Below are 26,242 nucleotides of genomic sequence, written 5' to 3' on the forward strand. Positions count from 1 at the left end.
GAGGCCTGGGGACTTTCCAGAAAGTGGGAGCAGCCCAGGGCAGATGTGACCGTGATCTGGCGCGGTCAGGCCTGCAGGGACTCTGACCCTCGGCTGTGCGGGATGCCCTGCCTGCCCTCTGGACCACCCTGTCTTGGGCTGCAAGTGAAGCTAGTGAATGGTGGTCCCCAAAATTCACACCTGCACCCCAGCCCCAGAAGCTGTGAGTATGCACATTTGGGAAACAGGTCTTCACGGCTGTAACTAAGGGGAGGCCCTTGAGTGCCCTTCATGCTGGTTCCCTGATGGGTCCAGCTCCAAGGCATGGATTGTGGTGAGTGGATGGGGAGGGGGAGGGGAGACATGAGCCGCAGGGGGCATGGCCTTGGAGACGGGGTGGGCACAGGAGGGCTGCTGCCGTGAGCCCAGGGCGCCGATGCCCCCGGGGCTGACCAAGCGGCCAAAGCCACATCCTCGGGGCCTCCAGTTCCCTGACCTCCAACCCCTGTTTGGAGCAGCGTTCTCTGGGGGTGATGTTCTCTGGGGGTGACGTTCTCCAGCCTGGGTTGTTGGTCGTGGTGGCCGGGATCACCACACACCTCCAGGAGCTCAGGCTGGGAGGGCGTGGCCCTGTGCTAAGCAGCCGCGGGCACCCTAGTGGCGGACAGGCCCTGAGCGGCTGCAGAGCGAGGGAGCTGGCCGCGGCCCCCCTGGCCGCTGCCCCCATTCCCGCCGGTCAGCACCAGGGTGGGGAGGCGGGCACGTGGGGCGGGCAGATCCGGCCGGGAGATGCTCCTGCCTTGGCTGCCAGGCCAGCTCAACCCAGGAGGCTCTGAGGACGCCAGGGCCATGCCTGCAGCTGGCTCAGCAGCTGGTCAGATGCCACCGACTCACCTGTGCTCACCTTCAGCCATCTGTTTATTCCACTGTTTATGGAGCCCCTCCCTTCAGACCCCCCGAGGTTTGGGGGACACACTGTTCACAGGCATCGATGCAGCAGGGTGAGGGGTGATGTGGGGGCAGCAGGGACTCTGACCCCAGTGAGTCTGTGGGAGGCTCTGTCCCAAGTGCTAGACCCCCACTGGGTCAGAGAGCAGAGGACTCTACTTGGACACCATGCATCCGGGCCCCCAAGGCTGGGACCCCCAGGGCAGGTGAGTCTTGGTATGACTGCACCCCTGTGCCAGGGCAGGTGGGTACTTGCCGCCCTCTGGGAGGCTGTGAGGACAACACCAGCCCAGCCCAGTGAGGGTCAGCCAGATGCAGCAGCCGGAGGGAATGGGGCTAGATCACCATCCACACCGGGGACCCCGCAGGCCTCCAGGTCGGCCCCTCTGCCCTCTCCCCTGGGCTCTGCTGCTAAGAGATTTTAGAAATTCTGGTCCAGCTCTCATATCCGTACACGACTACTGGAAAGACCATAGCTTTGACTATTCAGACCTTTGTCGGCAAAGTGATGTCTCTGCTTTTTCATACACCGTCTAGGTTTCTCGTAGCTTTCTTTCCAAGGAGCAAGCATCTTAATTTCATGGCTGCAGTCACAGTCCACAGTGATTTTGGAGCCCAAGAAAAGAAAATCTGTCACTGTTTCCGTTTTTCCCCATCTATTTGCCATGACATGTATGGATATCAGAGTTAGACCCTAAAGAAAGCTGAGCGCCAAAGGATTGATGCTTTTGAACCGTGGTGCTGGAGAAGACTCTTCAGAGGCCCTTGGACTGCGAGGTGACCAAACCAGTCCATCCTAAAGGAAATCAATCCTGAATATTCATTGGAAGGGCTGATGCTGATGCTGAAGCTCCAATCCTTTGACCACCTGATGCGAAGAGCTGACTCACTAGAAAAGACCCTGATGCTGGGAAAGATTGAGGGCAGGAGGAGAAGGGGATGCCAGAGGATGAGATGGTTGGATGGCATCACCGACTCAACGGACATGAGTTTGAGTGAACTCCGGGAGTTGGTATGGACAGGGGAGCCTGGCGTGCTGCCGTCCATGGGGTCACAAAGGGTTGGACACGACTGAGCAACTGAACAACAACCCCAACAAATTTTCATGACGTGATGAGACCGGATGCCATGATTTTAGTTTTCTGAATGTTGCGTTTTAAGCCAGATTTTTCACTCTCCTCTTTCACCCTCACCAAGAGGCTCCTCAGTTCCTCTTCACTTTCTGCCATTAGAGTGGTAACATCTGCACATCTGAGGTTATTGATATTTCTCCCGGCAATCTTGATTCCAGTTTGGGCTTCATCCAGCCCAGCATTTCGGATGATGCATAGCAGTTAAATAAGCAGGGTAACAATGTACAGTCTTGACAAACTCCTTTCCCAATTTTGAACCACTCCATTGTTCCATGTCTGGTTCTAACTTTTGCTTCTTGACCTGCAAACAGGTTTCTCAGGAGGCAGGTCAGGGAGTCTGGTATTTCCATCTCTTTAAGAATGTTCCACAGTTTGTTGTGATCCACAGTCAAAGGCTTTAGCATAGTCATTGAAGCAGAAGTAGATATTTTTCTGGAACTCCCTTGCTTTTTCTAGGATTCAATGGATGTTGGCAATTTGATCTCTGATTCCTCTGCCTTTTCTAAATCCAGCTTGTACATCTGGAATTTCTTGGTTCACGTACTACTGGAGCCTAACTGGAAGGATTTTGAGCATGAACCTGCTCGCATGTGAAATGAGCACAATTGTATGGTAGTTTGAGCATTCTTTGGCCTTGCATTTCTCTGGGGTTGGAATGAAAACTTTTCCAATCCTGTGGTCCCTGCTGAGTTTTCCACATTTGCTGGCATATTGAGTGCAGCACTTTCACAGTATGAAGTTTTAGGTCTTAAAATATCTCAGCTGAAATCCTATCACCTCCACTAGCTTTGTTCATAATAATGCTTCCGAAGACCTACTTGACCTCACACTCCAGGATGTCTGGCTCTAGGTGAGTGATCACACCATCATGGTTATCTGGATCATGAAGACCCTTTTTGTACAGTTTTTCTGTGTATTCTTGCTGCCTCTTCTTTATCTATTTTGCGTCTGTTAGGCCCTTGCTGTTTCTTTCCTCTATTGTGCCGATCTTTGCATGAAATGTTCCCTTGGTATCTTTAATTTTCTTGAAGCAATCTCTAGTCTTTCTCATTCTATTGTTTCCCTCTATTTCCATTATAAAGAAATGGAGTAGCCTTCATAGTCAACAAAAAGGGCCCGAAATGCAGTACTTGGGTACAGTCTCAAAAATGACAGAATGATCTCTGTTTGTTTCCAGGGCAAATCATTCACTATCACAGTAATCCAAGTCTATGCCCCAACCACTAATGCCAAAGAAGCTGAATTTGAATGGTTCTATCATGACCTACAAGACCTTCTAGAACTAACACCAAAAAAAATGTCCTTTTCATCATAGGGGACTAGAATGCAGAAGTAGGAAGTCAAGAGATACTTGGAGTAACAGGCAAGTTTGGCCTTGGAGTACAGAATGAAGCAGGGCAAAGGCTAACAGAGGTTTGCCAAGAGAACACACTGGTCATAGAAAACACCCTCTTCCAACAGCACAAGAGGCACCTCCACATGTGGACATCACCAACGGTCAATACTGAGATCAGATCGATTTCTTCTTTGCAGACGAAGATGGAGAAGCTCTATATAGTCGGCAAAAACAAGACCCGGAGCTGACTGTGGCTCAGATCGGTTCAGTCCCGCTCAGCCGCTCAGTCTTGTCTGACTCTGCGTCCCCATGGCCTGTAGCCTCCCTGTCCATCACTAACTCCCGGGCTCCACTCAGACTCACGTCCGTCGAGTCGGTGATGCCATCCAAACATCTCATCCTCCGTCACCCCCTTTTCCTCCTGTCTCCAATCTTTCCCAGCATCAGGGTCTTTTCTAATGAGTCAGTTCTTCGCGTCATGTGGTCAGAGTATTGGAGCTTCAGCTTCAGCATCAGTCCTTCAATGAACATTCAGACCTGATTTCCTTTAGGATGGACTGGTTGGCTCTCCTTGCAGGCCAAGGGACTCTCAAGAGTCTTCTCCAACACCACAGTTCAAAAGCATCCATTCTTTGGCACTCAGCTTTCTTCACAGTCCAACTCTCACATCCATACATGACCACTGGAAAAACCATAGCTTTGACTAGATGGATCTTTGTTGGCAAAGTAATGTCTCTGCTTTTTTAATCTGCTGTCTAGGTTGATCATAACTTTCCTTCCAAGGAGCAAGTATCTTTTAATTTCATGGCTGCAGTCACCATCTGCAGTGATTTTCTAGCCCCAAAAATAAAGTCTGACACTGTTTCCACTGTTTCCCCATCTATTTCCCATGAAGTGATGGGACCAGATGCCATGATCTTAGTTTTCTGAATATTGAATTTTAAGCCAAATTTTTCACTCTCCTCTTTCACTTTCATTAAGAGGCTCTTTAGTTCTTCCTTACTTTCTGCCATAAGGGTGGTGTCATCTGCATATCTGAGGTTACTGATATTTCTCCCAGCAATCTTCATTCCAGCTTATGCTTCATCCAGCCCAGCATTTCTCATGATGTACTCTGCATGTAAGTTAAACAAGCAGGGTGACAAAATACAGCCTTGATGTACTCCTTTCCCTATTTGGAAACAGTCTGTTGTTCCATGTCCAGTTCTAACTGTTGCTTCCTGACCTGCATACAGGTTTCTCAAGAGGTAGATCAGGTGGTCTGGTATTACCATCTCTTTAAGAATTTTCCGCAGTTTGTTGTGATCCACACATCAAAGGCTTTGGCATAGTCAATAAAGCAGAAGTAGGTGTTTTTCCTAGAACTCTCTTGCTTTTTCTATGATCCAGTGGATGTTGGCAATTTGATCTCTAGTTCCTCTGCATTTTCTAAATCCAGCTTGAACATCTGGAAGTTCGTGGTTCACATACTGTTGAAGTGGCTCATATCATCAGCTCCTTATTGCAGAATTCAGGCTTAAATTGAAGAAAGTAGGGAAAACCACTACACCATTCAGATATGACCTAAGTCAAATCCCTTATGATTATATAGTGGAGATGGTGAATAAATTCAAGGGATTGTGTCTTGTAGACAGAGTGCCTGAAGAACTATGGATAGGGATTCATAATACTGTACTGGAAGCAAGACCAAAACCATCCGAAAGAAAAAGATATTCAAGAAGGCAAAGTGATTGTCTGAGGAGGCCTTACAAATAGTTGAGAAAAGAAGAGACGCTAAAGGCAAAGGAGAAAGGGAAAGATGAAAATGAAGGTGTTAGTCGTTCAGTCGTGTCCAGCTCTTTGTGACCCCGTGGACTGTAGCCCGCCAGGCTCCTCCGTCCATGGAAGGAAGGAGACTCCAGGCAAGAAGACTGCAGTGGGTTGCCATTCCCTTCTCCAGGGGATCTTCCTGACCCAGGAATCAAACACGCGCCTCCTGTACTGCAGACAATGGCTTCACCGTTTCAGCCGTCAGGGAAGCCCGCAGGGAAAGACGTGCCCAGCTGAATGCCTGAAGATAACAAGGAAAGCCTTCTCACGTGGACGCCATCCCGGAGGTCTGGAGGGAAATCGGAGCTCCTGGGTGGGGGTGGGCCCACTGGGCCTCGTAGGAGAGAGAGCAGCTCAGCACTGCCAGGCACGGGGCTAGCCATGGGGCATCGCTGAGGATAGACGGCTTTAGGCAGACCCTGACGTGTTGGTCAGCTCGTGGTCTCTGCCGCCTTCAGTCCCGGGGTCAGGCTGAGGTCCACCCTCGACCTGAGAACAGACTTGGGGCTTTTCAGGGACTCTAAAGTTGAGACTGCTACGCCTGGCTGCCCACTCCAAGCCCACTGGCAATGTCATCATTGGCAGGGGTCCCCAGGGCTTCTCACCAGACCTGCAAGACATCCGATGAGGGGTTTCCAGCAAGACTGAGCACGTGGCGGGGCTGGGGGCCCCCACCCCTGCCCAGCCCCTGTGCACTGAGCCCCAGCCAGCTCCCGCTAGGCCTGCGCAGGGGCCAGGCCTCTGCGGGGTGTGGGAGCCCCCATGTTTCTTGCATGACAAGATCTTGCATGCAGATCACACCTGCCCGCTCATTACAGAACGTCAGCCCCTTGCACACCTGTGCTCATAGCAGGGCTACAGTTGCCGAGAGGAGGCAACTCCGTGTTTAGCCGTGGGTGAGTGGATCCACAAAACGTGGCCCATCCACCAGTGGAATAGTGCTCAGCCTTAAAGAGGAAGGAAACCCTGACAGAAGCTGCAGCCTGGGCGGACATGCTGCTCAGAGAAACAATCCAGCCACAGCAGGACAGACGCTGTCTGACTCCACTCACAGGAGGTCCCTGGAGGGGTCATAGCGATAGACACAGGAAGTGTACGGAGGGGGCAGGGGCTGGTGGAGGGGGAGGGGAACAGGCCTTCAGTGGGGACAGAGGGTCTGTTTGGAAAGGTGAGAAATTTCTGGAGATGTTGGTGATGGTTGCACAGGCATGTGAGTGAGCTCAGCGCTGCTGAAACCTCATTTACAAACAGTTAAGATGGCAGGCTTTATGTTGCGTGCATTTTGCCACATTTAAAAAAAAAATAACAAACCAACCCCTCTGGGCAGTGTAATCTATAGAAAGGAAGGCAGGGCACCTCCTGGACGAAGGAGCAGGGTCAGGGAAGAGCTGTGTCCAGGCCCGCTCCCAGCACAGACCTGGCCCCTGCCCGCCCTCCACACCAAAGGACTTGACCTGCAGCTCCAGACCAGGAGGACTGGGATTTCCCGGGGGCCGCATGGACACACGTCCCGCTGACCGGGGCTGGAGACATTCTCTCCTTTTCTTGTGCCGCAGATACTGATGAAGCTCCGCCGTGCACACACGTGGGGCACTGCTATCTGCCCGAACCCCACAGACCGAGCCGGGGCTGCACAGGGAGGGGCCAGGCAGGCACTGCTTCCCAAGGGGATCTGAGAACGGGCTGGCACAGGCAGCTGGCTGCCCTCAGGGGCTCATGGGGGTCTCAGCCCAGGGCCTTCTGTTGTGAGCTGGGTTGACCAGGCCCACACGGATCTGTGGGTCCTCGGGCCCGCAGCCGTGCGCTCAGCTCGGGGCCAGTGAAAGCAGGGCTATCCCCAGCAAAGGAGAGATCTCCTGGGGCCTCCCCTCCCCAGGAAAACAAAGGCTCCAGGCCAGAGAGGAAGGAAGGAAGGGAATACAGCTCAGAATGCGGACAAGCCCCAGGCTGCCTACGGGTCGACCAGACGTCTCTGTGGCCGCTCCCACTCCACAGGGGGCACTGGGGGTGAGAGACGCCAGGGTCAGGGCCTCCAGGTGCCCCACTCTTACAGACCCCTCCTGGCAAATCACACCCTCTGCCCAGCAGCACCCTCATCACACAGGGAAGCCAGGCTTCCCAGACGGCAGGGGGTGCTCCTTACACGGCGGCCCTGGGCACGGGGCTGCCCAGGGCAGGCTGTTCACCAGGACCCTGAGGCCACATCCAGGCCTGTGCAGGAGGGAGGGGGCCCTGTCTGCAGTGATGCCGGCCCAGCCCCAGAGGGCAGGGCGGCTACCACCTGCAGGCCAGGCCAGGCCTCCTGGAGCTGCCTGAGTGCCTGCTCTTCTGGCCTCAGGGACACAGGCCTGGCCCGCTACTCCCGGGGACACCACCTTCCTGGGGCCACAGACATGGGCCTGAGGCTGGAGCTCGGGGACCTGAGAACATGGCCTGCCTCCCGGACTCACCACTGGGACCAGCGGGTCAGCCCATGCTCGGGTTATGGCCATCCCCTCCCGGAGGGACACTGGGCCCCGGGCCGTGGTCCTGCCGCCCCCAGGGACCTCAGTGAGGGGGTGCCTATTGGTGGGGGATTGGCCCCCATAGCTTTACTCCCTCTGTCCCTTCAGGGCGCCATGGGCAGGAGGGTGGCATCAGCCCAGCCCACAGGTGACCAACCCCACAGGTTTGGCTTGGAGGGCAGGAGGCTCCCGCCCCCCTTCACCCTCGAGGACAGGGCCTGGTGCTGGGGGTCCCGCGGGAGGCAGGGAGGCCAGGAATGGATCTGCATGGAGCCCCGGGTATGCGGGGCACTCCCCACCCACTGTCGGGGCTCTCTCAGCCTTGGGGCGGCCCCTCCTCTGTGAGAATCCCAGCACAGAGGCAGCCTCCTTCCGCCTCGAAGCCTCGGAGCCGGAGGTGTCGGCGGGTTTGGCAGAAAAGTGCCGGAGGCTGGGGGCTGTCCTGCCCTCCCCAGCAGTGGGGTGGAGGCTACACGGATGCTTCTTGTTTGCACACAGGGCTGGCCCAGCTGCTTTATTTACTTTTGAGATTCATGGGGTTTTAATTAAGTCCTATCTATTGACACAGTTACTGATCAGCACCCAGAGTGGGGAATGGTCTGAGAGACAGAGAACGAGAGAGACACAGACAGAGATGGGGAGAGAGAGACAGACACAGAGGTGCTGAGCGGGAGAGCGGAGGCTGCCTTGCTGGCCGGATGGGCAGGTGGGCAGGTGGGCAGGTGGCCTTGCTGGCCGGGCGAGCGGGCGGCCGGGCGGGCAGGTGGCTGGGTGGCCAGGTGGCCGGGTGGGCAGGCCGGATGAGGCCTTCTGGCCACTCTCTGGTCTCAGCCAAAACAGGCTCCTGGGCTCTGGGGTCAGAGGTCAGAGGTTGGCAGCAGTGAATGGTGGGGGGGGGACAATGGGTACTGTAACGGCAATAGCCGGGCAGGGCCACGGACCAGCCCACCCAGAATCCCTCCTCCCTGCGTCCTACTCTGAGCTCCTGGCTGGAGAGTCAGGCCTGCACATGCGCCTCCCCCAGAGCATCCTGGGGAAGGTCCGACCAAGAGGATCTGGTCCAGGGAGACACGTCAGGGTGAGTCTGAGGGCCTGGGCTCAGCCCTTTTTCTCCTCGAGAGACCTGGAGCACCCCCAGGCAACCAACAGCAGGTGCCAAGGGCTTGTGCACTAGTGTTCACAGCAGCCCAGGTGGGCAGCCCGAGTGCCCATCGACGGGTGAGCGGATGGACACACGGAATGCAGTCTGTCCATCGGTGGACGTTGCCCAGCCTTAAAAGGGAAGGAAGCCGTGGTACGGGCTGCAGCATGGATGACCCTCAAGGACGTGATGCTCAGAGAAATAATCCAGGCACAGAAGGACGGATGCTCTCTGACTTCCCCCCAGAGGAGGTCCCTGGAGGTGTCTCCTCCATAGACATAGGAAGTGGACGGAGGGCCAGGGGCTGGGGCCGTGGGGCAGGGGAGTGAGTGTCCAGTGGGGACAGAGTATCTGTTTGGGAAGATGAACGGGTTCTGGGGATGATGGTAGGGAAGGTAACACAGCCAGGGGAATGTCTCAGTGTCCCGAGCTGTGCGCCTGGAAATGACTGACATGCGAATTCTATATGGTGTGTTTCTTACCACAGATAAAAAGTTTTAAAATTTTAATGGAGAAGGAAAGTGTTAAAATAATAATGGAACATTTTCCCACAGTAAAAAATGAAAGTCCTCAGAAGAAAGGGATTCAGGGGCAACCCACTGAGAGAAATGGAAACCTCAACACCTGGGCACAACTGAGTGACGCGCCAGGACTAAAGGAACTTCCAGAAGGGCTACAGGTGGAGCCGGAAGGACGGCCCTTGGTGCCCGCCTTGCGCAGAGCTGGTAGAGCCCCCCAGGCTCAGAGGCTGCCCTGGGCCACTGGGGAATCTGAGCGGTTCCAAGAGAGGTGGGGGATGCACCACGGATCACCCTGCAGGGTGATTGTCTATTCCCAGTCGCCCAGAATACTGTGCAGAGGGATTGTCTATCCACAGTCGCCCAGAACACCCTGCAGATAATTATCTATCCACAGTCGCCCAGAACACCCTGTTGATGGTTGTCTATCCACAGTCACCCAGAACACCGTGCAGAGTTATTGTCTATCCACATTTTCCCAGAACATCCTGAAAATGATTGTCTATCCACAGTTGCCCAGAACACCCTGCAGGGTGATTGTCTATCCACAGTCGCCCAGAACTGATGGCCGCACCCCCAGCAGGCAGGACCCCACACAGGCGGCTTGATCAGCGGAAGTTCATTCGCTCCGTCCTGGAGGCGGGACATCCCAGGTAGAGGGCCTGCAGGGCTGCCCCCCAAGGCTCTAAAGGGAGGAGTGTCACGCTCTCGCCCTCTGCTGTGGGGGTTTGCTCCGGTCTTTGGCACCCTCCGCATCCTCGGCAGGTGGAAGCATCACCCCAACCTCTGCCTTCACCTTCCCGTGGCGTCCGGCCTCCCCGGTGTGTGTCCGTCTCCACATTTCCGCCTTTTATAAACAATGATCGCACAGGAATAGGGCCCAGCTGATGACCTCATGTCACCTCTGGCATCTCTGAAAAGACCCGATCTCCAAATAAGGTCACGTTGGGAGGTACTCGGGGTTCAGATGCCAACACGTGAATGTGGCGGAACATAGTTCACCCACGGCACTGGGAGTGACCTGAGGCCCACCACAGTAGGAGGAATAAGCAATCCTGGTCAAACGACAGCACAGCACCGCCCAGTAATAAAAAGAACGAGTTTCTGATACAACACGCACAAATCTCAAGTTCAAAGGGTTCCTCCTTACGTCTCCCAGTGCGAATCATAAAAACTGGGGAGATGGTGAGGGAAACCAGGAGGACCCAGCGGAGTGCTGGAGGGGCTCTGGACCTTTGGCGGGGGGCGGACTCCTCAGGCCTCTCATTACCAAGCCCCCATCACACTCACTTATAGAGAGGCAGGGGAGAAGACAGCAGGGCCCACTTGGGCAGCTCCACGCCCACCGTCACGGGACCAAGGAGTTGTGGTTGTGGTTTTTAGTCGCCAAGTCGTGTCCGACTCTTTGTGACCCCGTGGGCTATAGCACAGCAGGCGCCCCCGCCCCTCGCCGTCGCTGAGTCTGCCCCAGTTCACTGAGTCAGTGATGTCATCCAAACACCTCGTCCTCTGTCGGCCTCTTCTCCTTCCACCTTCCATCTTTCCCAACCGGGGTCTTTTCCAACAAGTCAGTTATTTAAATGCTTGAAGAAGTCTGAATTTCATCTGATATTTAGGCCAATTATTGCTCCAGCTCGAGGGTGCCAAACAACCCTCGGGCTTGCCGGTCCTGGAAGAGTTCCCGCAGACGTGTGGATGCTGAGACGCCAGAGCAGGGGCGGGGGTGACACCCCGGGGGCGCTCGCTGCCAAACACCTCAGCCAAACAGAAGGAAGAGCTCAACCCATCTGAGCCACCATCAGACTCCAGACACCCAGGCTTCGTGGCCAGCGGGCTGCTCACCTCGCCCACGACCACCCCTGGTCCCCATGTCTGCAGCGACCTAGGCCTCTGGTGGGCTCCAGGCAGTGGCTGGAGCTGCCCCTGGATGGCCTCTGGGTAAGTGCCAGAAGAGACAGCTGTCCCCCATCAAACTGCGCACCAGCCCTCCGGTTCAAAGGTGCAGCCGGCACCCAGCCCTGCTGGGAGCTTTGACCAGCTTATCAGTGAACTGTGCCAACGCTTCCTGCTGGAGGGGAAGGCAGGAGACCTCCCCATCCCTGGGTAAACTTCCGTGGCCTGGGGCTCAGCCCACCTCATGCCAAGAGGCCAAAGGACTGAGATGCCTGTGGTTTGGCCAAGAGCTGCTGTTTGAGTGCTGGTCTTGTTTGAGCCCAGATTTCAGACAGGAGGCTGCTGTGGGCGCTGGCATCCTTAGAGGACACTGCACCCCCCACCCTGGAGACCCGAGACCAGTTTGCAGGAAAGGTCTTAAAAGCCAATGCTAAGCAGGGGGCACGCTGCCCCACCTCCCGGCTCTCTGTGTGGAGTCCCGTCTTCAGGCAGAGGCGGGGTCGACTCTGCAGACTATAAGGAAGGCAGTTCAGGCAGTGCCGGGGGGTGGGTGCCAGGGGGCCGAGGCCACACAAGGGTGGCGTCCAGGCCCCCGGGGAAGGGTCTGGCTGGGCACAGGGGCCACAGAGGGTCGCGGGAGTCTCGGCCCACAGCCCACCCTGCAGCTGGAGCTGGAGCCCACGTCCGAGCAGGAAGAGGGAAGATGCGCTGATCGCTCGCTGCCCTGGAGACGCTGGGAGCGCCGGGAAGCCTGAGCAGGCAGGACACTGCAGGCCCCAGGCCACTGCAGGGGGGGCCTGTGACGCCAGGCAGTGAAGCCCCCAATCCCCCTGGGGCCTCGTTCTATGGGCCTGCGGACCCCAAGGGGGTTGGGCCTGGAAAATGCCCTACAACACTCCCCCCGCCGCCGCCACCCCCAGTGCCCCGCCAGGAGGAGGCAGCCTGGCTGCAGAGGGCACAGTCATGAGGCAGAAAGAACGTGTGAGGCTGGTGGTCATGGGGCCTGGCTCAGCGGCTGGCGGACAGCATGCCCACTCCAGAAGAGGGCGATTCAGGGCTTGGAAGTGCTCCCGAGGGACAGGGCAGGTGCTTCCTGCTGCAGGACCAGGCTGGGCGGGCGGGGAGGGGACCTGGGGCAGCCCCGGCCTCACCCCCACCGCCCCATCTCCCGGCAGCCCAGCCTGGGTCTCGCGGGTCAGCTTGGTGCCGTGCTGCCTACACAGCGGTGTGACCCCCAAGGCTGCTGGCCCATCTCGGCTGGCTTAGATGTCTGTCAGATGAAGTGATAGTCGACCCAACCCCCGTCAAGACTGTCCCTGTTCAGAGCTGCTTTACCCTGGGCTGGGATCTCTGAGCCCCTGGCACGTGCCTGGTCACACCCCCCAGCCATGCAGGGGGTGGGCTTTCAGTGGGAACGCCAACAGGCGATGGCTCAAAAGCCCATGGCCCCCTGTGCGCCCTGTCCGCTCCTCCTGGAGGCTGTTTCCCAGGGTGACTGACTGTCTCGAGTCCTGGAGGCTGGAACCCCAGACCCGGGTGGGGGCAGGGTTGTCCTCCTGCAGCCTCTCTCCCGGGCGTGCAGACGGCCGACTCCTCTCTGCGTGCTCACGCGGCCATTCCTCTGTGTGTCTGTGTCCTGACCTCCTTATAAGGACGTCCGTCCTGTGAGGTCAGGGTCCACTCTGGCGACCGCACTCTACCTTCTGCCTCGCTTCGTTAGTCGCTCAGCCGTTTCTTCGACTCTTGCGACACCATGGACTGTAGCCCACCCAGTTCCACTGTCCGTGGCGTTTTCCTGGCAAGAATACTGAAGTGGGTTGTCATTCCTTTCTCCAGGGGGTCTGCCCAACCCAGGGATCGTTGGCAGGCATGTTCTCTGCCGCTGAGACACCAGGGCAGCCCCCATTTTACGTCCGCCCATCTTTAAAGGCTTATGGGGCTGGGGTCAGGATTCCCGTTTATGAACTGGGGACACAGCTCAGCCCGAGATGACCTGCAAGGACAAACGGAGAACGTGGACCCCCTGCCCAGGGAGGAAACGCTGAGCTTCTCTCCAGGACCAGCAGGTAGAGGAGGGAGGGTCAGTGGGGGGCTGTGGCCAGCAGAGCCTTAAAGAGATGGGATTTGATTTGACCCCATGAGCAAAGTCCCGAGGGTCCACAGGCGCCTCAAGGCTCTCAGAGCCGGGTCATGCCCCTGGGTCCCTGCTCTGCCCTCCTGGTCACAGACTGTGGGCTCAGCCCGGCCAGCTGGGCCCAGGGTGGGACCGACCACACGGGAGATGAGGGGCTCAGGGCGGCTCCAGCCTGGCCAGGCGGCTCCTCTCGCCCTCGCCCTTGGCTGAGGCCTGAGCCCCCCGGCACGCGCCCCCGGTGCTCCTGCCAGGGCCCGAGGAGCGTGCTGGACGGTGCAGGACACACTCACCAGGCCTTCCACGGAGTGATTCTAAAGCCCCAGCACTGAACCTGACGTTTGCTGTCCTTTCTGAGCAATATCCCTTAACAAATGAGTAAGATTTCCTTCTAGTCTTGTTCAGTTGCTAAGTTATGTCCTCCTCTTTGAAACCCACGGGACTGCAGCATGCCAGGCTCCCCTGTCCTTCACCAACTCGTGGAGTTTGCTCAACTCACGTCCATCACGTCGCTGATGCCATCCAGCCATCTCATCCTCTGTCGTCCCCTTCTCCTCCCACCTTCAATCTTTCCCAGTGTCAGGGTCTTTTCCAATGTATCAGTTCTTCGCATCAGGTGGCCAAAATATTGCAGCTTCAGCTTCAGCATCAGTCTTCCAGTGAATATTCTGGGTTGATCTCCTTCAGGATGGACTGGTTGGATCTCCTTGCAGTCCAAGGGACTCTCAAGAGTCTTCTCCAACACCACAGTTCAAAAGCATCAATTCTCCAGCGCTCAACCTTCTTTATGGTCCACCTCTCACATCCATACACGACTATGAAAAACCACAGCCTTGACTGTACAGACCTTTGTTGGCAAAGTGATGTTTCTTCTTTTTATTACTCTGTCTGGGTTTGTCATAGCTTTTCTTCCAAGGAGCAAGTGTCTTAATTTCATGGCTGCAGTCACCATCCACAGTGGTTTTGGAGCCCAGGAAAATAAAATCTGTCACTGTTTCCACTTTTTCCTCATCTATTTGCCATGAAGTAATGGGACCAGATGCCATAATTTTAGTTTTTTGAATGTTGAGTTTTAAGGCAGCTTTTCACTCTCCTTCACCCTGATCAAGAGGCTCTTTTAGTTCCTCTTCACTTTCTGCCATAGGATGGTATGACCTGCGTATCTGAGGTTGTTGATATTTCTTGCAGCAACCTTGATTCCTTAGGAAGCATTACTACAAACAAAGCTAGTGGAGGTGATGGAAATACAGCTGAGCTATTTCAAATTCTAAAAGATGATGCTGTTAAAGCGCTGCACTCAATATACTAGCAAATTTGGAAAACTCAGCAGTGGCCACAGGACTGGAAAAGGTCAGTTTTCATTCCAATCCCAAATAAGGGCAATGCAAAGTATGTTCAAACTACTGCACATTTAACTCTTTACACTCATTTTACATGCTAGCAAGGTAATGCTCAAAATCCTTCAAGCTAGGCTTCAACAGTACATGAACTGAGAAATTCAAGATGTAGAAGCTGGATTTAGAAAAGGCAGAGGAACCAGAGATCAAATTGCCAGCATCCATTGGATCCTAGAAAAAGCAAGGGAATTCCAGAAAAACATCTACTTCTGCTTCATTGACTACACAAAAGCCTTTGCTTGTGCGGATCACAACAAACTGTGGAAAATTCTTCAAGAGATGGGAACACTGGACCACCTTACCTGTCTCCTGAGAAACTTGTATGCAGGTAAAGAAGCAACAGTTAAAATCGGACATGGAACAACAGACTGGATCAAAAAGGGTACCTCAAGGCTGTATATCGTAAACCTGCTTATTTAACTTATATGTAGAGTGTATCATATGAAATGCTGAGCTGGATGAATCACAAGCTGGAATCAAAATTTCCAGGAGAAATATCAATAACCTCAGATATGCAGATGACATCACCATAATGGCAAAAAGCAAAGAGGAACTAAAGAGCCTCTTGAAAAAAGTGAAAGAGGAGAGTGAAAAAGCTGGATTAAAACTCAACATTCAAAAAACAAAGATCATGGCATCCAGTCCCATCACTTCATGGCAAATAGATGGGGAGAAAATGGAAACAGAGACAGACTTTATTTTCTTGGGCTCTAAAATCACTGTGGACAGTGACTGCAGCCATGAAATTTAAAAGATGCTTGCTCCTTGGAAGAAAAGCTATGACCAACCTAGACAGTATATTAAAAAGCAGAGACATCATTTTGTCAACAAAGGTGCATATAGTCAAAGCTATGGTTTCTCCAGCAGTCATGTACAGATGTGAGAGCTGGACCATGAAGAAGGCTGAGCACAAAAAAATTGATGCTTTTGAACTGTGGCTGTGGAGAAGACTCTTGAAAGTCTCTTGGACTGCAAGGAGATCCAACCATTCCATCCTAAAGGAAATCAGTCCTGAATATTCATTGGAAGGACTGATGCTGAAGCTGAAGCTCCAATACTTTGGCCACCTGATGTGAAGAGTCGACTTATTGGAAAAGACTCTGATTCTGGGAAAGACTGAGAGCAGGAGAAGAAGGGGACGACAGAGGATGAGCTGGCTGGATGGCATCACTGACTCAATGGACCTGAGTCTGAGCGAGCTCCAGGAGATGGTGAAGGACAGGGAAGCCTGGTGTGCTGCAGTCCATGGGGTCACAGAGGGTCAGACACGACTGAGCGATTGAACAACACCCCTCTTACATGTCTGTGACCTGGGTGGGCCATTTGCAGGGGCTTTGGTGGGGAGGGAACCTGTTCCCCAGAGCTCTTGCCGGGAAGCCCCCATTTACCAAAGGCGTCACGCTGGGCCCCCCAGGCAGTGGGGAGCATCTGCCATCTCAGCCTTTCCCCGTCACAGCTCTGCTTGAGGGCCTGGTGGGCGGGCCAAGGCAGTTGCCCCCAGAGCAGAGGGGCAGGGTTGCTGCCTACTGTGCAGGTGTCTGGCGGACAACAGACCCTCAGAGCCCTCACCAAAAAATGGGGGTGGGGCAGAAACAGATGACCTGAGAGAAGCAAGGTGATGAGCTGATGCCACCCCCCGGGCTCCCCAGGTGGTGCCAACAGTAAAGAAGCCACCCGCCAGCACAGGAGACGTGAGAGGTGCGGGTTCAGCCCCTACGTAGAGAAGACCCCCTGGAGGAGGGCATGGCCACACACTGCAGGATTCCTGCCCGGGAAACTCCGTGGACAGAGGAGCCTGGAGGGGCCTGGAGGGCTACACTCCAGAGTCGCAGAGTCAGACACGCCTGAAGTGACTTAGCACCCACCACCTCCCACCTCCCTGCCCCTGCTGGGGTGCAGGGGGACCCTGGGGTCTCCGAGGCGTGCGTGCACAGGCTCAGCCCTTCTCTGGTCCATTTGCCCAGCGTGGGTAGGGCGGGAGGCAGCCCCTGACTCCTCCGGGCCTGGGGCTGCTGACTCCACAACCGGCTGCTGATGGTCGTCAAAAACCTCCTTCCAAACAAAACCTCATGAAACCCATGTGTCCGGAAGAGACAAGCCAGGGCTGTTGGGCTTAAACCAGTGGGTCCGGAAGTGCAGCTCACCCCCGCCCGGTCACCTGGGAGCCCTCACTTCTCAGGGGCCCCGGGAGGTGGACACTGGGCAGAGCCTGAGGCCCCCACACCGGCCCCTCAGGCCGCAGCTCCTGCCACCGACTCCTGTCCCGCAGGCCCCGGGGCTGGCGCTGCCAGGCGGGGCTAGCATCCACCTCCAGAGCTCATGGCCCCACGGCCAGGCCAGGCACAAGAAGAGCTCAGAGCCTGAGGTAGGTGCAGGGCTGGTTCTGAGGCTCCCAGAACCCCCTCGTGGCCATACAGCTAGGTGGGCAGCCTCCATCGCCTTAGCAAACTTCTGCTCCAGGGAGGAACGTGGTAGCTCCAAGGCCAACCCAGGCCCACTAACCACCCAGGAGTCCACAGGGCAGGGCCAGCAGCCATGTGAGCTCCTGGGGTCACTGAGAGCCAGGACCCGGGCTGGGGCTGCTGCTGTGGGGTCCTGACCTGGTGTCGGTGGTGGGTGGGCCGGGAGGGAGCTGGGCGGCCGAGGAGAGGGCAGTGGATGGGAGGGGGGCCTGGGTCTGCCCTGGGCAAGCCCGCTGGCCCCGGAGCAGCTTCTCCCAGCGCCCATCCATCATTCAGGTGTTAATGTGGCAGACAGGTGTCTGGGGTGAAGGGTACTAGGGGCCGTACCAGGGGGTCAGCACCCTCCTCTTAGGCCTCCAACAATGCCCACAGGTGGTACTGTGCTCAAGGGTCTTCAGCCCAGGCACCCAGGCACCCAGCTGCCTCCCAACCTCAGGGTCCCTGGCCACCAGCCTTGCCCTCGGCCACAAAGAGTCAGATGGTCCCTCCCTAGAATTCCCACTCTGGCGGCTCGGCCAGCTCACAACGCAGCTCCCCAACACATGTGGGAGGGTGGACACATACAGGCGAGTGGATGCGTGACACACATGGGCAGACGCACACGCAACATACATGGGCAGCTGAACACGTGGGCACACACAGGGCTGCCCCCAGCCCAGGTCCCCAGAGCCCCCTGGAGCTCCATCAGCTCGGTCTGAAGGGTCTGACGGCCCTGCCAAATGCTTCACGGCAGCCCGGGAGGACCCGTCAGGCCACTTCCTGTCATTTTTTACAGCAGGTGGGGCGTGGTTCAGGACCAGGCCTGTCTCTGTTTCCCCAGGAGGAAGTACATCTCACACGCATGTATGCAAACGTGTGCGTACTCACACACAGGTCACACAGGCAAACACACACTCACATGCACACAAACAGGTGCAAATGCAGCTCGGTGGCTCCTTTTTCACAAATTCAGGCTCCCGCAGGGGCAGCCTCCAGCATCTTGAAGGCGCAGCGAGGGTTTTGTGCACGTCAAGGGCGGGACAGGCATCCGTGTACAGCCTCCCCCATGTCCCGTGTGCAGAGCCTGCTGGCCAGGCCCCACGCACCCCTCGGAAGCAGCCAGACCCGGGCTGTGCCCAGCAGCCCACCCAGGCCCCCAGCCACTACTGAAGCACACCAGCACGGCGTCTCTGCCCAAGTTTATTTTGGAAAGCAAAGAATTGAACAAAGGCTCAGAAAATAAATATCTGCAGAGAGAAAGTCAGCTCAGGAGGCGAGGCAGCTGAGGGGGTCAGCGGGAAGGGGAAGCGAGACGGTGGGAGCCGGGCCCTCCCCTCACCCCTGCCCGGGGGCCACCCCAAGGGGCAAGGAGCGCCGGGCCCTGCGCTGGGTGGGCAGCTCGCACAGGGTGTCCTGGCACAGGCAGCTGTCGACGTGCGTGTAGGTGTAGCGGAGCGTGCCCCCATCCGGGCACTGCAGCGTCACCTCCCGCTGGCTGGTGCGCTGCTCTCTGCAGCAGGAGCACCTGTGGTCCAGGGCCTGGGCCTTGGCCGAGTACCTGGGGGAAGGCGGGGTCAGGGTCCGCCGCCCGCTGGGGTGGGCATAGTCTCCCCCACCCTGCCCCCACCAGGCCCCGGCACCCAGGCCTCACATGGCGAAGGTCCCGCAGGTCCCAGAGCAGTCGTTCATGGAGACCAACGCGGTGCAGCCGTTGTGTGAAATCTCCCTCGTGACGGGGATGGCAGAGCAGGGGACACTGGTCTCATTCTCACTGCGAGGGATGCCTGGGCAGACAGGCAGAGGCTGGGAGGGGGTCTCCGCCTTCCGCGGCCCTCCCGCCTCCCTCACGGCCTCCTCCCGCCTTCCCAAGCGCCACCCACTCCAGGGCCCTCAAGCAAGCTGGGCTGCCATGGGCTCCTGGAAGGGATTCAGGCTTCCCGGGCACCCCAGGCGATGTCCTCAAAGGCAGCGCCCACCTGGGGCTGGCACTTACATTTCCTGCAGCAGCCATTGGGCATGAGCGTGATGGAGCCCTAGGGGGAAGCAGAGACAGCTGGGGCCCCAGGGGCGACCGCGCCGCCCCCACCAGGAGGGTGGAAGGGGCAGTTCCTGCAGATGGGCCCAGAGGAAGCAGAGACAGCTGGGGCCCCAGACCGCCCCCAGTGGCGACCGTGCCGCCCCTGCCAGGAGGGCGGAAGGGGCAGTTCCTGCAGACGGGCCCAGAGTGGAGCCTGCAGCTGTTGCCACGTCCTGCAATGGAGCCCGGCCCCCCCCCGGGACATCGGGGCCCCACTCCAGGAGCGACGGCCGCTCACCTGGACGCAGGTGCTGGGGTCAAAGTCAGGGCAGGTGATGTTGGAGATGGATGAGATGAGCTGGTTGTGTATCTTCACGCAGCTGAAGAAGGTACAGTTGTTCAGGGAGTCACTCTTCATGTCTCCAGGCTGCGGGACAGGGTCGGGGGGGAGTTCTGTGTGAGCCTGGTGAGAGCCCCCCAGCCAGCTCCCTGACCACCTTGCCCAGTGCGGCCCACAGGCCCAGAGCTGCAGAGCCAGTGACGCCAGGAGGGGCCCGGGGACCCGCGGCCCACAGTCCTCAGATGGCCCATGTCCCACAGCAGTGGCCTGACTTGGAGAAGCCGCCCAAGGGCCCAAAACCCCGTGACAGGGGTCCTGACGGGAGGCAGGACGTGCTTGGCCCTGCGGGCGGGGGTGGGGGGTGAAGCTCGGCCCCGGGCTCAGGCGGAGGGCGCACCTTCAGGACCAGGCTCTGCTGGCCCGGCCGGCTGATGACGCAGTGAGTCTGCTCACATTTCTTGCAGCACTCCCCGGGGGCGTCCACCAGCTCAAAGCCCTGCGGGACACCGGGGGCGGGGGGGTTGACATGGGAAGAGGAAGGGCCACGTGGCGTGAGGGTGGGCGGGCCCGGCTCGCTGGGACCGGGGCTGCTTACCGGGCTGCAGGTGGTGTTGCAGGGCACGTGGGTGCAGGTGATGACGTTGAGCTGCGTGGCGTTGTCCCTGCGGTCGGTGCAGACGCAATTCTGGCACTTGGATGAATAGACTGGAGAGCCAGGCTTTGGGCACAGGGAGGGTGGGTGAGGCAGGCCCACATGGCACCTCCCCTCCTCCAAGACACTGTCCCATCGCCAGGAGGGGGGCCCCCACCAGCTGAGCCTGCCCAGGACCCTGCCCTCAAAACCCCATCTGTCCCCCCGCCCCGCTCCCCATGGCTGGCAGGCCTCACCTGGTACTCGGCATGCTCCAGCACACACACGCCCTTGGGCTCTTGGGAGAAAGAACCAGGACAAGGGTCAGACTGTCCTGCCGGACCCCAGGGTGGACGCACATCCGGTGGACAGCATGGGGGCGTGGGGCTGGATGCTTCCACCAGGCAGACCCTGAGCCCCCAGGCAGGAGCCCCTTCAGCCGTCCTCTGCCCCCCACACCCAGCCGGAGCCCTGCCCACCCTAGGCCTCGCTCCTGCCCGGCCCGGACCACCTACCACACGAGTACAGGGGGCAGCACCTCCCGGGCACCATCTCGCTCTTCAGCTGGAAGCCCAGTGAGCACAGAGGGGGCTTCTCCCTGCACAGGCTGGCGTTGCACTCTGCGGGTGGCAGGGACACGCTGGTGAGCGCAGCCCCTCGCCCGCTGACCCTGGACGCTGCCCCGGGCAGGGTGGGCCCCGGGCCTGGGCCCCCTCAACCCCTGCCTGCCCAGCACCCAGGCCCCGCAGACACGCCTGAGGCCCCGGCCTCTGGGACCACGCAAGAGCCCGGCTGCCACGCGCCCTGCCGGCGGGGGCCTTACTGCAGGAGGTGAGGTTGCAGCAGGTGTTGGCGGGGTCCACCTCCGTGAACGGGGAGGTGCCGTCCTCCTCGCACTCCAGCCGGGGCTCCGGCCGGCACGTCTTGGGCTTGCAGATGATGCCGCTCCCGCCCTCCAGGCAGATGCAGTCCTTGCAGTCGAACTCGAAATGCTCCCCGTACTGCAGGGGAGGGGGAGCCGGCCCGCTCAGCGCGCGACGCAGCACCGTGCCGCGGGGCCCACCGAGCGGCCGACGGGAAACCCCGAGCCCTCCCCACCTCCAAGTGCCCGGGACAGGCTCTGGGGAGGACACTCACACCAGGGCTGGGACCTGCTCCCGTGGGCCCGCAGGCCTGGCGCGTGCCGGAGGCACCAGGGGTGTCTGCAGGGCTCACGCAGAGCAGAGCTAAAGAACCAGCTGTGCGCAGGAGACACGCACGCCACAGGGCAGACAGGCCGCAGGTGTAGCCAGAGCATCCAGCGGCTAGTGGGCGGATGGGCGGGGCGGGCAGGCGGACGCGCAGGGGGGCGGGTGGATGGGCCCCGCGCTTGCTCAACCTTCCAGGACTCCAGGGACTCATTACTCTGCCTCTGAGGGTTCCAGGTTTTCATTCCACCCCATCCCGCCCCCCAAAATGCAGAGCTTGTGGGAGGGCCGGGCCCACCCCCACCACCACCCCCCCCCCCCCCCCCCCCCCCCCCCCCCGGCGCTGAGGGCGTGGCCTACCTCTCTGGGCACGTTGTCCGGCCCCACGCAGCCTAGGAGGGAGAGGAGACAGGCCCTGTGAGCTCGAGCCCCTGCCACAGGCTCTGGGCTCAGCCCCAGGAAGGGGAGGGCAGAGGCCGCGCGGCGGGCAGCCTACCGCACAGGTCCACGCAGACGTCGAAGCCAGGCGCGTAGCTGGTGGTGCCCTCGGGGCAGAAGCAGCCTTCCACCAGGCGCGTGCTGTTCAGCTCGGAGGGGCTGGGGGAGGGCATCAGGAGACGGGTGTGGGGACGGGTGGGACCACCAGGCCCAGACAGGGCTGCTCAGAGCAGGGCGGAGGGCCAGCCAGCCGCCCCAGCGCCTCCACCGTGACTGACCTGGACTTACAGGTGGGCTCCTCCACGGGGCCGCAGGCCCGGTACTCACGATGGGCGGGGCATGTCACCGCTGGGGAGGGGCAGCGTCAGAGGGAGGGGCCTGGCTCCCACCCCGCCCCCACTGACCGCCGCCCAGCCCCTCCCACACGGGACCCCAGCCCACGCAGGCCGAGCGTGGCCTCTGCCCCTCAATTTGTCCCGAGCTGGGAGGCGAGGGTCCAGCCCCACAGGGGTTAGCACGGCCGGTCTTCAGGCGGCCTGGCCCCCCACCCCCGCCAGGATTCCCGCTGAGCCTGGGGCGAGCAGGAGGGCACTCACGGCAGGCCCCGCCTGTGCGGTTCCGCCAGTCCACGCAGATGCCCTCCTGGGCACACAGGGCCGCGTAGGTCTGCAGGCTGGCGCACTCCAGGTTCGAGCCCGGCACATAGCAGCTGTCGAACAGGCAGGCTTCGTAGTAGTGCTGGGGGGGCGCCAGGGCGTGGCACTGGGCAAACAAGCTGTGGAGGAGGGTGCGGGTCACGGGCGCCGCTGCCCCCAGCCTCCCACATCCCCCTGCCCCGGCACCTCCATCCGGGCTGCGCCCCCTTGGGGGCCCAGCTCAGCCTGTACCACCAGACAGATGCCTGTGGGCTAAGGGTGAGAGCAGAGCATCAGGGGCGGCCTCGGGGGCTCAGGCTGGCCTCGGGGACACAGGTTGGCCTCGGGGGCTCAGCCTGGCCTCGGGGGCACCAGCTGGCCTGGGGCCACGGCAGCCAGCACTGAGGCCAGAGGAAGAGCACTATGCTCGGCCCCCAGAGAGGGAAGGTCAGCGTCTAAGTGGTCACCAGGTGCCAAGGCCCCCCAGCAAGGCCAGCAGTGGCCATCCGGGCCTTCATGCACACACCTCTGGGGGTGAGGGGCTCGCGCCCACAGATACCAGCTTTGGCCCCCTCTCTAAGCCCAAATTCCCCTCCCCAGCACCAGTTGTGGACGCTAACTCTATCCCAGGCCAACTGGTCTACCCCAGCCTTCCAGCTCAGCAGACGCTGCACCGTCTCAGGAGGCAGGAGAGGTGGGATGTGGGGGAGTCACAGGGGGCCCTGGATACTCTGCAGGAGCCCGAGTCCTGACCCGCTTTGACTGCATCTGCTTTCCCAGCCCCAGGCCCAGCGCCAGCGGCCTTTCCATGGCAGACCAGGTGGGGGTGCGGCTTCCAGGGTGATCACCTGTCCTTGATGAGCTCACAGAGTGGAGAGGCACAGCTCTTCGGGGGGAAGCTGCTGGTGCCCGCCGAGGGCGAGGTGGCCGGGCGCCTGGTGGTGAAGCTGGTGTGGGGACAGCGGGGCTTGGAGGGGTCGTTCACCACCCAGGAGTCAGCTGCGACCTCGCAGTTGTCAATGCTCTCCCCACTGGGCAGCACACAGTCATCCAAGGTGCTGTTGGTGCACGTGCCTGTGCGGGTGGGGAGGCCACGTGAACACAACACCAGGCCCAGGCGCCCAGCAGGGCGAGCCCCCGGGACCCCCCGCTCCAACCCAGCTCCCTGGAAGGCACCTGGCTGCACCTAAGGGCACAGACACGGCTCTGAGGGGCCTCCCACAGGGGCCAGACCCAGACACGGCCGGGGGCCTGTGGGGGCCCAAGCAGGGTGCAGAGCCGCCCCGGGGAGCAGCTCCCGCAGCCAGCCTCTGCCAGGCCGTCCTCCCCCAGTGGGGCGCGGCGGTCAGGGGCTCACCACACTGGCCCTTTGTGTTGTTGCCGAACAGGCGGTAGGGCAGCCGGATGGAGAAGGAGAGGCCGTTGTACGACACGAGGGCGCCCAGCTCGGGGATGTCGACCATGTAGTTGATGCCCGACTCGTACACCCGCAGCCCGAACTTGGTGTAGGGCAGCGCCACGGCCTGCCTGTTGACCTGCACCTGTGGCGGGAACCCCGGGCCTGGGGGTCAGGGGGCGGGGCGAGCCGTGGGGACCATCCCTCCCCCTCCCCGCTTCCTTCCCATCACACTGGGCCAGATCTTTGTCCTGACTAATCCCAGGGGCCAGGTGGCAGGGGCACCGTCCTCAGGGTCCCCCCGGGAGGCCTGGGGACCCCGAAAGGGGGTAGGACTCCCTCCATGGTGTGTAGAGAGCCCCTGTCCTCAGGGAGGGGGCGCCTGCTGCAGAGACCTGTGTCCAGGGTGGGTGGTAGGGGCGTGAGCAGCGGTCAAGGCCTCCAGAGGGCCCGTGAGATGCGTCCACGGAGCACCTCTCCAAGCCTGGCTCTGGGTCGGAGGCAGCCCAGCCTCCCGCTGCGTGAGGAAGCCCGCACCTGTGCGCCCCCCGTGGACCCCCCCCCCAGCGTACCTGCACCATTACGGGCGTCATCTGCACGGTCTTGATCAGCACCTCCTGGGTCTCGTGGCGCACGATGAGCGTGCGGGGGCAGGACACCTCGTCGTTGATGTCACAGTGGTAGTTGTCGACGTAGATCCCAAAGTTGTCCACCTTGGGGCTGATCTCCTCCACCAGCACGTACGTGCAGTTACCTTGGTAGCTGTAGTAGAGCCCGTCGAAGGTGACGTAGTGCGGGTCCCCCCAGCCGCTGCAGTAGCCTGTGGAGGGAGTGGGGTGAGCCCGAGTCGTGCCCCCGACTGGGGGCAGGACAGGGACAGGACATGCTCAAGGCTCGGGTGGGAAGGGCAGGCAGAGACTGCGGAAGGCCCTGCAGTCTGGTTCCCGGGGCACTCGGGGCATCTGGGCCCCGAGAGGGCACACGCCCCTCGGCCCACAGCAGCCTGGCTTCGGTCTCGACACCTCCTCTGTGCCATGCTCTCGGCAGTGGCCACCCTCCATCAGGCCAGTCCCGCCCTTTCCTGGACCCTCGCTGAGAGGAGGAGCCAGCAGGAGGCGGGAGAAACCACTCCAGACGGGGCCCTGAGTCTCCGCGGGCACCCAGCCACCGAAGCCAGCACGACACCCTGGGGTCTGCAGCGCCCCCCGGGGAGCAGGCGAGGGTCCCCATGGCGTCGGGCTTACAGTCACACTCCCAGTGCCAGCAGCACTTGTCGGGGTCCTCGACGCGCACGGGCGCGAGGCCGTTGGTGCAGGTGGGCATGGGCGGGGGCTCACACGGCACCTTCACGAGCTCCACGGTGTTGTTGTACTTGCACGTGGCCTTCGTGCAGTTACACATCCACCAGCTCTCGTTCTCCTGTGCGGGGGTGGGTGGGAGGACACGGGGTCAGCGGGACCAGCCTGGCTCACATGGGGGGGGCGGGGGCTGGGCCATGCTGGTGAGGCCCTGGGTGAGCAGCTAACAGCCCTGCCCCGGAGGCTGAGAGCCAAGGGCAACCCTGTCCAGGAGGGCAGCCAGCCAGGGGGAGAAGGCTTCAGGCTGCCTGAAGCCTTGGCCCGACTGGGGCTGGTGTGGGGCACAGGGGCAGGGTCATGACCTACAGGAAGGCAGCACATGGGGCTTTAGACGCCAGAGGCAACAAAAGCCGCCGCAGACACAGACCTGCCTGGGAGGATCCAAGTCCGGGCACCCGGGGACCCCGGGTGCTGGTGCAGTAGATGTCTCGGATTCTTGGTTGGTGGGTGTGGATGGGCTGGGTGTTGGGGTGGGTGTGGATGGGCTGGGTGTTGGGGTGGGTGTGGATGGGCACGACCAGTTGAAGAACTCAAGCGTGCATTCCAGCGAGCAATTCACGTAGTAGCACGTGTCTCCATATGTGCCGTTGTACACCACCTCACCTGCAAGGGGAGAGACCAGTGCTGATGCCGCCCCCGAGCACTCAGGCTGGCTCCCCCAGAGGCCAGGAGAGAGAGGCCCACACCTCCCACTGCCCCCTGATTTGTGGCTGCAGCTCGTGGGGCTGGCCATGGAGACATCCACCGAGGCCCAGCACCCAGCTTCCCAAGCAAGCTCCCAGTGTAGACCTCCGAGTGACCCCCAAGCACTGGGAACCCAAGCGCCACCAGCCTGCGCTGCTGAATCAGAAGGAAGAGCTTGCCTACCTGGGGCGTAGTAGGTCTCATTCAAGAAGCAACATAGAATATTGCTGGAGGGAGTGACCCCGCTGGTGGTAATGTGGGGGGAGGTTGCTGGGGTCACAGTGGAGGTGGACACACTGGAGGTCCAGGTGCTGGTGGTCTCTGGC

The 26,242-nt window shown here is 59.7% G+C and overlaps 1 protein-coding gene across 1 annotated transcript in view; it reads right to left on the bottom strand.

Annotated features, from left to right (window-relative positions):
* Positions 1–18,414: 18,414 nt before the first annotated feature.
* Positions 18,415–26,242, bottom strand: part of MUC2 (mucin 2, oligomeric mucus/gel-forming) — a 19,717-nt gene continuing 11,889 nt past the window's right edge. Inside the window, exons 29-47 of the mRNA XM_040255229.1 lie at positions 26,100–26,237; positions 25,600–25,835; positions 25,119–25,293; positions 24,447–24,694; positions 23,836–24,019; positions 23,327–23,552; positions 22,440–22,618; positions 22,122–22,191; positions 21,902–22,002; positions 21,766–21,797; positions 21,042–21,219; positions 20,734–20,838; positions 20,476–20,516; positions 20,183–20,305; positions 19,985–20,083; positions 19,546–19,674; positions 19,224–19,263; positions 18,882–19,014; positions 18,415–18,788 (exon numbers count right to left, since the gene is read on the bottom strand). Coding sequence (XP_040111163.1) covers positions 18,566–18,788; positions 18,882–19,014; positions 19,224–19,263; positions 19,546–19,674; positions 19,985–20,083; positions 20,183–20,305; positions 20,476–20,516; positions 20,734–20,838; positions 21,042–21,219; positions 21,766–21,797; positions 21,902–22,002; positions 22,122–22,191; positions 22,440–22,618; positions 23,327–23,552; positions 23,836–24,019; positions 24,447–24,694; positions 25,119–25,293; positions 25,600–25,835; positions 26,100–26,237 — 2,660 coding nt within the window. The 3' untranslated portion in view covers positions 18,415–18,565. The remainder of the gene's footprint in view (positions 18,789–18,881; positions 19,015–19,223; positions 19,264–19,545; positions 19,675–19,984; positions 20,084–20,182; positions 20,306–20,475; positions 20,517–20,733; positions 20,839–21,041; positions 21,220–21,765; positions 21,798–21,901; positions 22,003–22,121; positions 22,192–22,439; positions 22,619–23,326; positions 23,553–23,835; positions 24,020–24,446; positions 24,695–25,118; positions 25,294–25,599; positions 25,836–26,099; positions 26,238–26,242) is intronic.

This window comes from Oryx dammah, unplaced genomic scaffold, assembly GCF_014754425.2.
Source record: "Oryx dammah isolate SB20612 unplaced genomic scaffold, SCBI_Odam_1.1 HiC_scaffold_15, whole genome shotgun sequence".
NCBI classification, from domain to species: domain Eukaryota; kingdom Metazoa; phylum Chordata; class Mammalia; order Artiodactyla; family Bovidae; genus Oryx; species Oryx dammah.